This window comes from Leptodactylus fuscus, chromosome 1 (genome assembly GCF_031893055.1).
Source record: "Leptodactylus fuscus isolate aLepFus1 chromosome 1, aLepFus1.hap2, whole genome shotgun sequence".
In the NCBI taxonomy this organism is placed as follows: domain Eukaryota; kingdom Metazoa; phylum Chordata; class Amphibia; order Anura; family Leptodactylidae; genus Leptodactylus; species Leptodactylus fuscus.
The window spans coordinates 86,499,304-86,514,739 of NC_134265.1; the positions used below are offsets into that span (position 1 = coordinate 86,499,304).

General features: G+C 40.1%; 1 protein-coding gene across 1 annotated transcript in view; it reads right to left on the bottom strand.

Annotated features, from left to right (window-relative positions):
* Positions 1-4,754: 4,754 nt before the first annotated feature.
* The window catches only part of KREMEN1 (kringle containing transmembrane protein 1), a 149,672-nt gene continuing 138,990 nt past the window's right edge, over positions 4,755-15,436 (bottom strand). The window contains exons 7-9 of the mRNA XM_075273674.1: positions 10,638-10,796; positions 10,198-10,282; positions 4,755-5,896 (exon numbers count right to left, since the gene is read on the bottom strand). Of these exons, the coding sequence (XP_075129775.1) occupies positions 5,737-5,896; positions 10,198-10,282; positions 10,638-10,796 (404 nt within the window). The 3' untranslated portion in view covers positions 4,755-5,736. The remainder of the gene's footprint in view (positions 5,897-10,197; positions 10,283-10,637; positions 10,797-15,436) is intronic.

A 15,436-nucleotide genomic window follows, 5' to 3' on the forward strand; every position in this document is an offset into this window, starting at 1 on the left:
TACAACAGTGTCACCCCATACTATCCGTCGGCGTCTGAATGAAAAGGGACTGTATGGTAGGATACCCAGGAAGACCCCACTTCTTACCCAGAGACATAAAAAAGCCAGGCTGGAGTTTGCCAAAACTTACCTGAGAAAGCCAAAAACGTTTTGGAAGAATGTTCTCTGGTCAGATGAGACAAAAGTAGAGCTTTTTGGGAAAATGCATCAACATAGAGTTTACAGGAAAAAAAAAAGAGGCCTTCAAAGAAAAGAACACGGTCCCTACAGTCAAACATGGCGGAGGTTCCCTGATGTTTTGGGGTTGCTTTGCTGCCTCTGGCACTGGACTGCTTGACCGGGTGCATGGCATTATGAAGTCTGAAGACTACCAACAAATTTTGCAGCATAATGTAGGGCCCAGTGTGAGAAAGCTGGGTCTCCCTCAGAGGTCATGGGTCTTCCAGCAGGACAATGACCCAAAACACATTTCAAAAAGCACTAGAAAATGGTTTGAGAGAAAGCACTGGAGACTTGTAAAGTGGCCAGCAATGAGTCCAGCCCTGAATCCCATAGAACACCTGTGGAGAGATCTCTTGATGGCAGTTTGGAGAAGGCCCCCTTCACATCTCAGGGACCTGGAGCAGTTTGCCAAAGAAGAATGGTCTAAAATTCCAGCAGAGCATTGTAAGAAACTCATTGATGGTTACCGGAAGCGGTTGTTCGCAGTTATTTTGTCTAAAGGTTGTGCTACCAAGTATTAGGCTGAGGGTGCCAATACTTTTGTCCGGCCCATTTTTGGAGTTTTGTGTAAAATGATCAATGATTTGACTTTTTTTTCATTCTCTTTTGTGTTTTTTCATTGCAAGCAAAATAAATGAAGATATTAATAGCAAAGAGTTTGTGCTTGCAATTATTTTCTGGAAGAAACTGAGTATTATCTGACAGAATTGCAGGGGTGCCAATACTTTTGGCCAACACTGTATATATATATACTATCTAATAATTGTCAGCTCTTCATGCTCCACACGTGACCCTGACAAACATCTACAGCTTAAAGTGTACCTCCATTACTTTATGCTGGTAGGTTCCTTCACATGACGGCTATGCACTCCTTTCATTTTAAGGGGGCTCTATTATTGGGTTATTTTTAGCTAAGCACATCCTTGCATAGCCTTTAGAAAAACTATTATGTGTAAAGTTTTGTGATTCCAGCAGCATTGTAACTACTTTAGGCAGTGTGTAGAAAGAGTGGCAAGTGTACCATGAGATAGTGACCAGGTTGCAGTTCCAGTGCTGTAACATGGCAGCCAGTAATTTAGTGCTAGTGGATTAAGAAGGGGAGACACATAGTGCAGTTTAGCTGTTAAAGGCTCCAGAGAATGTACTTATATGATGATCTAAGACCACTGTAAAGATTTCATTTAGCACTAGAGGTACGGTTTAAGAACGACCTCACTTGCATGCCCTTTTAGAAGGTATTCAGTATTTTATTCTCCTGCCACATTTTATCTAAATTATTACTGTTTAGCTTTAGACCAGTTTTCCACATAGAGCTAGCATTGCACCCAACATATAAACTTTATAATACTGATACCAGCAAACAACATTTTATTATACTTATATCTTTGTTGAAGAACTTTACCAGCAAAGAAATCTATGACTGGAAGGATGAGAAAATTTCGGGGAACTGATGAACCATTTATCGGCCCTTTACCATCAACATGTGCTATCAAAATAACATATTGGTATCCAAATACTGAAATTTTCAGCTAAGGTAAATGATTTATGAGCTCTTAATAGATCGATATGTAGAACACAAAAAAAAAACCAAGAAAACATATACTTATGATTTTAAAATATAAAAATAGCTTGACTTTGCAATATAGAGATGCTTGGTACAATGACTCTAAGCTCTGTCTTGCCAGGAAAGTATTTGAAAATTTCAATGTCCTGGTACAATTACAGTCATATACATTTATAGTGTAATACTAGGCATTGAAGTGCATACTTTTTCCTCTCCACTTACACTTAGCTTGGTGGTTTAGTCAGTGGAAAGGCTGGTGCCAGATACAGTCCTATGAAAAAGTTTGGGCACCCCTATTAATCTTAATCATTTTTAGTTCTAAATATTTTGGTATTTGCAGCAGCCATTTCAGTTTGATATATCTAATAACTGATGGACACAGTAATATTTCAGGATTCAAATGAGGTTTATTGTACTAACAGAAAATGTGCAATATGCATTAAACCAAAATTTGACCGGTGCAAAATTATGGGCACCTCAACAGAAAAGTGACATTAATATTTAGTAGATCCTCCTTTTGCAAAGATAACAGCCTCTAGTCGCTTCCTGTAGCTTTTAATCAGTTCCTGGATCCTGGATGAAGGTATTTTGGACAAACAATTCAAGTTCAGTTAAGTTAGATGGTCGCTGAGCATGGACAGCCCGCTTCAAATCATCCCACAGATGTTCAATGATATTCAGGTCTGGGGACTGGGATGGCCATTCCAGAACATTGTAATTGTTCCTCTGCATGAATGCAGAGTTGATTTGGAGCAGTGTTTTGGATCATTGTCTTGCTGAAATATCCATCCCCGGCGTAACTTCAACTTCGTCACTGATTCTTGAACATTATTCTCAAGAATCTGCTGATACTGAGTGGAATCCATGCGACCCTCAACTTTAACAAGATTCCCGGTGCCGGCATTGGCCACACAGCCCCAAAGCATGATGGAACCTCCACCAAATTTTACAGTGGGTAGCAAGTGTTTTTCTTGGAATGCTCTTTCTTTTTGGACGCCATGCATAACGCCTTTTTTTTTATAACCAACCAACTCAATCTTTGTTTCCAAAATGAAGTTGGCTTCTCCAAATGTGCTTTTGCATACCTCAGGCAACTCTATTTGTGGCGTACGTGCAGAAACGGCTTCTTTCTCATCACTCTCCCATACAGCTTCTCCTTGTGCAAAGTGCGCTGTATTGCTGACTGATGCACAGTGACACCATCTGCAGCAAGATGATGCTGCAGCTCTTTGGAGGTGGTCTGTGGATTGTCCTTGACTGTTCTGACCATTCTTCTTCTCTGCCTTTCTGATATATTTCTTGGCCTGCCACTTCTGGGCTTAACAAGAACTGTCCCTGTGGTCTTCCATTTCCTTACTATGTTCCTCACAGTGGAAACTGACAGGTTAAATCTCTGAGACAACTTTTTGTATCCTTCCCCTGAACAACTATGTTGAACAATCTTTGTTTTCAGATCATTTGAGAGCGGGCTGTCCATGTTCGGCGACCATCAAACTTAACTGAACTTGAATTGTTTTGTAGAAAGAAATGGTCCAAAATACCTTCATCCAGGATCCAGGAACTGATTAAAAGCTACAGGCAGCGATTAGAGGCTGTTATCTTTGCAAAAGGAGGATGTACTAAATATTAATGTCACTTTGTCACTAATGTCACCTGAAATATTACTGTGTCCATCAGTTATTAGATATATCAAACTGAAATGGCTGTTGCAAACACCAAAATATTTAGAACTAAAAATGATTAAGATTAATAGGGGTGCCCAAACTTTTTCATAGGACTGTACCTCTGCCAGTGATTTATTGTAAGTACAAGAGGATCAGGCCTTGGGATAAAGAACTGCCTCAGCTTTATCTCCCCCAACTTCTGCCAACGGTGGATTCAGGAGACCCCACTGGAATCGTCGGGTTTGAATTAGATGTATCTAACGCGTACAGGCAATTTTAAAGTTGTGTAAAATAAGAAAATAACTCATATTCAGCTTCCTGAGTCCTATGACTCCCATGCCTCTGCTTCCCAGGTTTCCAAACAGTCTCTCTTCAGACCTCCAGACATATCATGTGACCAATACAGTTAGTCACTGACTGCACTGGTCACATGACTGTGTCAAAACTTCATCTCTGGAGGCCAAGAGAGACATCAGTCAGGCCCCAGGAAGTGGCAGCAGTGAAGGCTGAGAAATTGAGTATAATTTATATTATTATTCTGTCTATCCGGAACATTTTGCCAAAACATTTTAACGGATTATCACCTTCAACAAATCCAGCTCTTTACATCAATTAGTAAATGTTGTTGCATATTCTGGCACAGTTGGAATTTTTTCTCTAGCCCTTGCCGTTCACAAGCAATGAATGTTAGTTTCGGTGTCTGATATACAGTTTAGACTCTGTACTGTCAGGAGGGTGGTGTCAGACAGGAGCAGACAAAGGGGTGGGATTCAGAGCTCCAATCAGAGACAGCCAGTGTCAGAGCTCAGAATCACACCCCCTTGTCTGCTCCTGTTTGAGCTCTGACACTGGCTGCCTCTGATTGGAGCTCTGAATCACATCCCCTGACTGACACCGCCCTTCTGACATTACAGAGCTTAAATAGCACATCAGGCATGAAAAACTCCTGAGCTTCTTACACAGGAATGGTAGGGCTAAAGAAAAAATTCCAACTGTGTTGAAATCAGTGGAGTGGCACATGCCCACAGATGGCAAGAACATGAATTGGTATAGGTGGTGAAAGGTCCTCTTTATGCAATCTTTTTGATTCCAGGATTGTTATTTATTTCCCAGGTAGAGATTTTTTGTGAATGGCCATCCTGTACAGAAATTCTCCTGCAGTCAGTATTTCATATTTTACAGTGTGGTGAGACCATATGAAATCAAAGATTTTCAAGACTGATGTCATTTCTAGATGGATACGATTGTTAGGCACTTATGCATTAAAACAAGGACCAGACCTTCTTGGAGGAATTGTATAGAGATGTTAATCACCGTAAAGTCTAAACAGATAACCAATGGCAAGGCACAACATAAAAGATCAGAAGCTTTATCTGAGCAGGTTTTATGAATTATGCTGACAAACATTTCCAAGACAGACAGTGATATAGAACGCAGGTTTAAATTATAAACTGAAAAGTGGGTACAAATATGCACATTCTGATAATAAGTTAGCTAGTGGCCCCATAAACAGTGACACTCATTTCATGCAGCATTAAAAAGAAATGAAGGAACAAAAAGAAAACAGAAAACAAAACACCCATGCATGATGAAGGGCAACAGATCTTCCTGAATTGTCAATCCCGTGTAAAGTATCCATTCATTCTGTGCAAGAGACAATGTAAACTCTAGAGTGAGGAAAACCGTTCTTGCTTGGCTCATAATATGAACGTTCCAGCTTTGATTTATGTTGTTTAGAAGTTATGGAAAAATATACACTATACAAAAATCCATCATTACTGTGGTTGTCCATGATGCAGTTGGATAGCCAGTCAATATCTGGTCCTCCATATTTAAGTCAAAAATTCATAAATATATTTAAAAAATAATGAGAATCCGAATGTACATCAGATATTTCTTCAAATATGGAGTGCCCTGCTGTTCAGGGTGAAGCGTGATTGTATGTAACGCTTGCAGCATTAAGCTGTTGTTCCTTCTTTTCTCACCCCAATCACATGTTCTCTTTGACCTGCACTGAGAGATAAGAGCTACAGTAAACCTTGAAACATTTGGCATGTTTCCTATTGCTCCTCTAATTGGAGAAGTTATGTGATCATTTGGGTCCTAATTGCTTCTGGATTGGACATTGACATCTCCTCATCCTTGTGCTGGAAGCCCGCATAGAGATTGGATAGTCCTCTTCAGAAGGTCATAAATAGATATATTTATTAAACCAATTCCTAAGAACAGAAATGGAGTCTCCAAATGTAGCTCCACAGATCTGAAAAGTCTTGACCACAGTACAAATTATTCTCCTACTAATGGGTTGCGATCATCATGAGGACCCTTGATCTTCTTTGGGAAAATAGAGATTGATGTGGATGGTTTGTAGAATATGCTCCATATCTCTCCTGCAGATCCTCGATGACAACTGTCTATACTGGTGGGAGATGCCAACCTTTGAGACCTTCAAGAAAGAAAAGAAATGTAATGCTTTATATGTAAAATACATACTATGTTCAATTGTAGGTCCAAGCATCCAATGCTTTTATAATCTGGGATGTAGATTATTAAATCAGTTGTAGGAGGCTACAAAAACATACACTGAAAACTAAAATTATGAGCCATATGGATGGATTGAAGATATTGAGAGTTTGAAGCTTGATGACTTCACGGTGACCCCACAATATAATTTCCAAGTCAAAATATGTGCATAAAATTATGTATAATGTTGTGTTAAAAACTCATTGTAATTCACAGCATGATTCCATTGTGACTTTAACAGTTTTCAGCCACATGCAAATCACAATCAAAGGAAATGTTTAATTAATGCAGCATGGCAATTTCCAGTATTATGTATCAAGTGACTATGGGATTATAACATATACAGCCTGTATGACATTAAAGGTTTGGGTCTAATGTTGAATTAAGGCTAATACTGTGAAATTAACATATTTTTCTTTAGATTATGCTTCTTTGTGTATATTTTAGATTTTTTTTCCTTTAGGTGATTATTAATACTGATTTTAGAAAGCACATTTGTAGCACTGTATAGATTTGTATGAGTCATTTGGAGGACCTTTCTGCTCATTAAAGGGATCCTATCATACAAACACTTTTTTTCATTAACATGTTGGAATAGCCTTAAGAAAGGCTATTCTTCTCTTACCTTTTGTTGACTTCTCCACGCCATCGTTCCGTAGGAATCCTGTTTTTTGTCGGTATGCAAATGAGTTCTCTTGCAGCACTGGGGGCGGGCCCCAGCACTCAAACAGCACTGGGGGCATCCCCAATGCTGTGAGAGAACTCTCTCCAGCACCGCCTCCATCTTCTTCAGCAACGGCCTCTTCATCCTCTTCTTGCGGCGCAGGTTTCAGACTCTTAGGCCTCAGGCAGAGCAGACTGCGCATGCCTACAAGCCACAAGAAAATGGCTGCTTACAATACTGTGTAAGCGGCCATTTTCTTGTGGCTTGTGGGCATGTGCAGTCTGCTCGGACCGAGGCCTAGAAGTATGAAACCTGCACCGGAAGAAGACGGGTGAAGAGGACGTTGCTGAAGAAAATGTAGGCGGTGCTGGAGAGTTCTCTTACAGCATTGGGGACACCCCCAATGCTGTTTGAGCGCTGAGGATCACCCCCAGTTCTGCGAGAGAACTCATTTGCATACCAACAAAAACCGGGATTCCTACGGAACAACAGCGCGGAGAAGACAATGAAAGGTAGGAGAAGAATAGCCTTTCTTTAGGCTATTCCAACGTGTTAATGAGAAAAAAAAGTGTTTCTGTGATAGGATCCCTTTGAACAGTCATTTAGGAAAGCATTTGCAATAGAGTATTTGTCAAACTAGATATCCAAATGGATTACGCTTTCCATTTAGGTACTGACTAGTTCTTAAAATACAGCACTTCCCATGCTGGAAAAACACCAGAAACAAGGCTGTAGGAGGTCATCGGCACTCTATCTCTATTGCCCATATGGCATCACTTTTTTGGCCATGTTGTGTAAGATAGGCCAAAATACTAATTTTCACTAAAGAAATGAAATATTAGGCATAAATGTGTATGGAGTAAATCTCATTTGATTTGGCATGTCAAATATCTGTTGTAAATCATCACACCTTCCAGTGTATCATCCCCTTCCATTTCTATATTGTCAGTGATAACAAGAATAATATCATATTCCTCTTTGCTGATATACCCAGCAATCATGATTCATGACATATCCCATTGTAAATCAATAGGATGCATTTTTTTCCTTGGATTAAGAATCTTAATTGACCTAAATCCAAAACCACGAGGGTAAAACCTAATTAATACAAATAGAATGTGTGGAGTGGGCACAGTCAATTCATTTCAGCAGATTGACTTTAAAAACCCTTAAAGTGGTTGTCCAAGAATATACTATTGGTGATCTATCCTTAAGATATGGCCTATCCTTAGGATATCCTTAGCATGGCTTGGTATGATCAGAGAACTGTACTTATCTGCTATTGTAGATCTATCCTAAGGATAGGTCATCAATAGTACAGTATGTATCTGGGCAACCCCTTTAATATGAAATAGGATAGGGAAGGAACACTCATATTAGAAATAATTGAGTAGTACAAAGGACAGAGAGGTGAATTTTGGGAATATGATTGTTTATAACAAGCACTTATCTTGTTAGAAGGTATTTTTTATACAAAATTAATAATATGATATTATTATCTTTCCTTACAATATACCTCTGATTTTGTAGGGCTTAACATCACAATCCAAGCCTATGTTTCGGATATATACCAAACATAACTATAGACTCCCATTGACCTAAGAATGTGTATGCCGTCATACGCTTTTATTCAACTACAATTAATCATGTAAAGAAATATATCCTACACAGTATATGTTTTTGTTACAAGACATACAGGGGTTTATAGATGTGGTATATCTTTCCTCTAGGCTAGAAACATTTGATACATCATGAGAAGACAATCGTTTCAAAACAGCACAATTTCAGGATATTGTGTTACGAGATGCCTATTCTATGTGTGTAATTGTGTTGTATATTGCAGTCTGTCAAGGAATTTGATAGCAGGATCGAGGCCATTTCCACAGATTATAGGTTGCATAGACATGAAGGCTCTATACGTGACGCGGACAGAACCTAAACAGGAATGTGTAGCTTCTAGGAGCATTGCCTAACTTCTAGGAGTAATAATGACAGAGAAGACCTTAACAACAGAAAAGTATCAATTGATCCCCAAAGATTTAGAAAACTACATAATACATTTACAAATTATTAGACAAGTTAAAGGAAAAGAAAGGACATTGAAATAAAGGAGCTACTGTACGTAATGACTACACAGTCCATGCCAAAAGAGATAATGGTCGCATCTCACCATGTCTGCACAATGAGATAAGTAGGATACATCAGCCAACATATTACCTATCTTGTCCTTGAGACTATAAAGAAATGCCATTTCTGCTTGATTTATGTTTGTTTGCATTTAGCCATTATAATAAGGTACTGGCTGTAAATGACTGCTACAATTTGAGGTTGTAAATCCCTGGCAGGATGAGATTTATGCCCGTCTTGTAGTTCAGTTAATTTGGTTGCCAGTTAGAATAAGAACTGATGCCAACATTATTTAAGGCACAATGGATCTTGGATGAAGTGACCTCTTACTAAAGAATTATGTGGATTCCATTCTGGACTGGAAGTGATGTGATCAAAATAGTATTACAGCATGCTAATACATGTAGCCAAAATGATTCTAATAATTTGGTTTTGGTCTATGGAATTTACAGTTCCTTTATCTAATACTGAACTGTGCTCCCTATAGACAGTGAAAATGGGAGTTGAAATTGAGAGAATTTTTGTCTGTGCTTTGGCAGTATTCACAAGCACGCACTGAAAGTTACCAGGGTTTGAGCATATGTATAATAACCTACAAGGAATTCTTCAGATTTGCTAAACCTTTATAGTGTGACAATGAGGTAGTGGTGGGGACCCCTTGGACTCCCTGCAATGATCTGTTAAAGCTAAAGTAAATCACTGAAATCACTGGACTGTCAAGAAAAAAAAAAAAACACTCATTGCAGTTTAATAATATTCTGAAAAGACTATTTTGGATATTAATATCAAGAAATGTTGCAGTTCGTAAACTTTGCAGAATATCATAGGTTAATGAGATTTACACTTCAGATAGCTGTGGAACAAATGCTCATTCAGGAGATAGCTGGTTTTCTCAACCCCTTGTACACATGTATGCTCAGTTCAGCTGAACATCCATGTGGTCCGAATGAGGAGAGTGGAATAAGATGATGGCAAACACATCCGATCAAAAGATAAGTCATAATATATCTGCCTTCAGGGGACAGTATGGGGACTGATTCTGCCAAACTTGCCTAGTTCAGCTGACATCACTCTAATGCAGGAGCATAGCTATAGGGGGTGCAGCAGTTGCACTCTCTTCTGGGTCCTGAACCCTAAGGGGGCCCCAAATGTTCTTCCGCCACATACATATATCATTAATCTAGGTAGAAAAGGGCCTCATCACAGATTTTGTATAACGGGCCCCAGGAACTTCAATTTATGCCTCTGATCTAATGTTTATGGCCAATTCTACAAAAAGAAATGTGTTGCCTCTAAGCACCTTGTACAGAAGTGATAACAGAACCCACTGTACCTCTCTCATTCTGATTGCTGGAAGAAGAAAAGTCATCTTAGATTCCATAGTGTAACAGCGACCGTAATATATATACCAAATAAGAAAATAAACTACTTACTTTATGTTTAGATGAAGAAGTGCTTTCACTAAAATAGCAATGATGGTTAAAATGAGTAGGGCTGTAAGTGCGTAGATTGTCCAACCTATGGAGAAGAGAAGAAAGAAGACATGATGTGTACCACATAGCTATGAATGCTTCTGCCTTAGACTAAAGTTCAGTGTCCCATTGAGGAGCTAGGCCACACTAACAGGATAACAGTGTGGATATCAACATGTCCAGCGTTTGACTCACAGATGTGATGGAAATATGTAGCTTACAGTCTGTTTCTATATATACTGACTCTCATGAAGAAGTATACTGCTAATAAATCTTGCACTGATCGGATTCAGTGTAATCTGAATAAATATAGACTGAATGTTTGGCAGCTGATAGTTTGTAGCAAAACACTTGCTGTTCCACAAGTAATAAGAAGAATCAGATGGTTGGAAATGTCTTACCTGGCACTTGCCCAGTTGGCCGGCTGGGGCTAGTTGTTATAACATAGAGGATCTTTGAAGACCGTGCTGCGTTGATGCTGAGGTTGGCTGTTTGAGTTATCAGCTCTGTCTGGGTCTGGTTGGATGACTGAGGCTTTTCCATGGTTCTCTCCTTGAAGGCTGTCCAAAGGCAAATAAAAGGTCATCACAAAGGATACAATGCATATAGATCTGTACCCAAATCATACAAAATAGAAGTGAGTGCTTTATCTCTTCTTGGTGTGCAAACAATGCCAAATGCCTCAATGATACAGCTGAAGATTCTTGTTGGGGACATGAAACGTCTTAATTTCTAGTCAATTTTGACAGGTTTTGGCAAATCCTTGATGTTCTTATCTATTGTTTGGTGAGTGTAGATTTTATATCATGTGGTATAAACTGCAGACTTTTACAAAGATTAGGCTCTTAATACTTGATGCAGAAATGATCCAAAGAAAAATAACTATTTGCTTAGCCTGAGTGTTTAGAAACCATTACGCCTTCCCTCTTTATTCTGTGTCTAACACTAGATCTCTTTGTGGGCTATGGCACCAATGTTATTTCATTGCTGCTATATTTCCATAATATACAATGTTCTAATGGGCTACACCTATGAATAATTTACCTGAATTTGAAACTGAAGGAATCCTAGTAATGCAAACTGGTGAGAGGAAATATATATGATGGGGGGAAAATATGTAATGTATTTCAAATCTAATGGTGATAAAGTATCACAACTTACTGTGACTTTCTAATATCCTGCCAAAAAACTAGAGGCTTATTTTAAAGGAAACCTGTCAGCAGATTTTAGGTACTAAAACCAGGCACAGTAACCTGCAGTGCATCATATGGCTTTCCATGACCTAACACTTACATCCTCTATTATCAGAACTTCCCACGCTCGTATACAAGACTTCTCCCGAGTTGCACCACTTCTCTGGAATGCTCTACCCCGGACAATCAGATTAACTCCCAATTTCTACAGCTTCAAGCGCAAACTAAAGACGCATCTTTTCAGACAGGCCTATCCCAATTCCTAATGTAAAACCTTCCGTACCATCATTAGAATCCCCAAAATCTAACCCTCCTCTGTTCCCGCTCCTCATTACCCCACATGATATGATGCCATTTCAGGCTAACTCTATATGTCTAAGCTCCATCCACATGTTAAAGGGCACGACTGGTGAAGGCTCATAAAGTTTTATGTTTGTGTAATGACAGTCACCTCTATTACACAATTGTCTGACCACTGTATAAGCAATGTTACCTCCGATGCCGCCCCTGCTACCTCTTGTGTCACCCCCTCTACCTCCGATGCCGCCCCTGCTACCTCTTGTGTCACCCCCTCTACCTCCGATGCCGCCCCTTCTACCTCTTGTGTCACCCCCTCTACCTCTGATGCCGCCCCTGATACCTCTTGTGTCACCCCCTCTACCTCCAATGCCGCCCCTGCTACCTCTTGTGTCACCCCCTCTACCTCCGATGCCACCCCTGCTACCTCTTGTGTCACCCCCTTCTACCTTATAGATTGTAAGCTCTTGCGTGCAGGGCCCTCAGTCCCATTGTGTGAAATGACTTTCTTTGTAATGTATCTTTTTGTCTGTACTTGAACCCTACTAATTGTACAGCACTGCGGAATATGTTGGTGCTATATAAATAAAATTTATTATTATTATTATTTCCATATGATGACCTTATAACATTTCACTGATGCCAGCATCCCCAATAAAATAACTTTTATTCTTTATGCAAATTAATTACATAAAGTCACAGGGGCGGAGACTTAACATGTAAAGTCAGGGTAACCCCACCCCAAGTTATCCCCTCCAATATAAGGAGTCTGCCAAGCCACCCTTAAACCCTGTTTAATGGCCATTGCCAATCCTATGTTTCAGCAGTGAACAGTGAACTCAAGCTCATGAACAATGAAGCCGAGAGCTGTGCATGAGCTGTGATGTCCTGATGCTGGGGATGCACTCTCGGCATCAGGGCACAGGTACTCAAGTTCACTATGAGCTGCTGAAGCATAGGATCAGCCAGGGCCATTGAACAGACATAAAAGAGGCTTGGCAGTCTCCTTACAGTGGAGGGGATGACTCAGGCAGGGCTGCCCTGAATTTTATTATTAGGTCTTCACCTCCTTGACTTTATGTAACTAATTAGCATAAAGAATAAAAATTATTTTATTGGGGATGCCAGCATCAGTGAAGAGTTATAATACCATGATATGGGAAGCCATGGGAGGTATTGCCAGGTACTGTACCTAGTTGTAAAGTCTGTACATTGTATACCAAATTGAACAGACTGATATACTTATTTGTATGGAAAGATTTAGTAAAACTAATCATTTATTAATTTAATCTCTGCTCATTCTGGGCTAAGTAGTCCAGTGGGTGGTTCGATCAGTGATTGACAGGTTTCCCTGTATGAGTGTATATAGAGATATATCCGCCAACCAGCGAGTACACCCGTCACTGCACGCCATAGGAAGATGATATATGCAATTACTTTACCATGTAGGAATGTTAGTTATTATTAGGTTTCCCTGTAAGGAGGACTATTTGGTTAATACTTGGGGGGGGGGGGGCATAATAATTTCAGGGGACAAGGAATAATTTATGATGTATCCTCTGTGCCTATGAATTTACAGCATTAGTTAAAACCATCTTCAACTCTGGGAATCAGATTACAGGAAAGGTACAGATTGAAGCCATCACAAGCACTTCTACTTTGATGTGACAGACTTGGATAAAACAATTTTATTAAACACTCAGATAAAACTGTTTAAACATTCCACAAGTATTTGTGTATCTATGGCTGTCCTGTGAATAGTATAAGAGCTCAAGGCTAGTTAACTCATTGTGGTTGGTATGATGCTTATACAATCCTTAGTTCTGCTGCTTTCACCAGTGATGACAACGTGACAGACAAGATAATGCTAAAGCTTGACAAAACTTCACCAACAGTATATTTTAAGGGGTCATATGATGGGTGACACCACTAGGAGGCTTCACTGAGCAGCTTCATGTGCAGATCCACTATATCCACCATGTATCTGTAGCTGTCTTTATTAATGAGGACCTTTCATCAGATCGGGCACAGGCAGTTCTATATACTGCTGGAAAGCTGACAGTGCGCTGAATTCAGCGCACTGTCGGCTTCGGTGTAAAGCGCTACCGGTCCCGGGACCATAGTGCTTTAGTGTCAGAAGGGCGTTTCTGACACTTAGCCAGGGACGCCCTTCTGCCCGGCAGTGCCTATCGCGCTGTGCTGTGGAGCGGGGAGGAACGCCCCCTCCCTCTGCTCACAGTGCTCGTCCATAGACGAGTATTATCAGGAGAGGGAGGAGGCGTTCCTCCCCGCTCCACAGTACAGCGCGATAGGCACTGCTGGGCAGAAGGGCGTCCCTGGCTAAGTGTCAGAAATTCCCTTCTGACTGTAAAGCGCTACGGTACCGGGACCGATAGCGCTGTACACCGGGCACAGATCGGGAAAGCTGTCATCTTTCCAGCAGTATATAAAACTGCATGTGCCTGATCTGATGAAAGGTCCTCTTTAATGAAAGAATAAATTGCCATCTGTATTATGGGGCATGCTTTGAAAGTACATTCTGGCAACCAGTGTCTACCAATGTTAAAAACGCATATATAGGCTCTTGCAGTTAATATTGTATCACAGAAGTCAATATGTCTAATCTGGATTAAACTGGGCTTACACATTACTATACTTTGGAGGGATTGGCCAACCCTCCGATTGGCCAATGTCAGTGTATAAAAGAATTAGGCTTACTGAATGTCCAAGACACCAGAGATTGTTGATAGTGTTCATCTTGTAGGTGTGTGACCATGTAGATTATAAATGTGACAGAACTCTTCAGCAGTTCTGTCACCTTTAGGGCGGGTTCACATCTGTGCCCAGTCACTTGAATGGGTTTGCAAAGTGACCACCCGTCTTCTGCCTGTCCACGATGAAACTAGTTTTTTAACCTGACACAAAGTCGGACATGCTGGATTGGCTAAAGCAGAGACTGGGCGCAGGTGTGAACCCGTCCTAATACTAACATAAATCACTCATTTGATTTGAATAAAAGCCACAACACAGATGTGAACTTTAGCTTTAGGCTTTATTCACACTAGCCTAAAGGGGTTATCCGGTTTCTAACATTAATGGCCTATTAATGGATTTCCATGGGTACTGCAGTGCTGCCGCATAGGTTTCAATGAGACAGCACTGCAGTACCTACAATACACTCGCCACTACAGTGTTTACAGAGAGTGAGCAGCACGGCTTGCAGTATGTAAACAATACCATGAACTGTATTGGTACCGGTGACCAGTGGTGGTCTCGGTTGTCAGACCTCTGCAGATCTAATATTGATGACGCATCCTATGGATTGGCCATCAGTGTTAGAAACCGTATAATCCCTTTAACAACTTCCATTATAATGTACAATATTAATGTAGTATGTGGCCAGTATTAACCTTTGTAATAACTGTAAGACAAAAGCATCCATGAAGTAAGCGTTTTAATACGCACAGTACTCCTCACTTTTCAGGAACATGAAAGTAATGAGAATATCTGAAGACTACTTAGATATAATAAAGTAAAATAAAGGTTTTAAGGAGGCAAATACATTGTCTTGAAAACCTACAATAAGGAAAGTAAGTAAAGGTTTTCTGGCAGAAATGCCCCCACTGTACTTGAAACATAGGTTTACAAGGAGGTCAAATCCGCCTGTTTACAAAACCACCATGACAGTCATGTGAAAAACTTCCTATAGA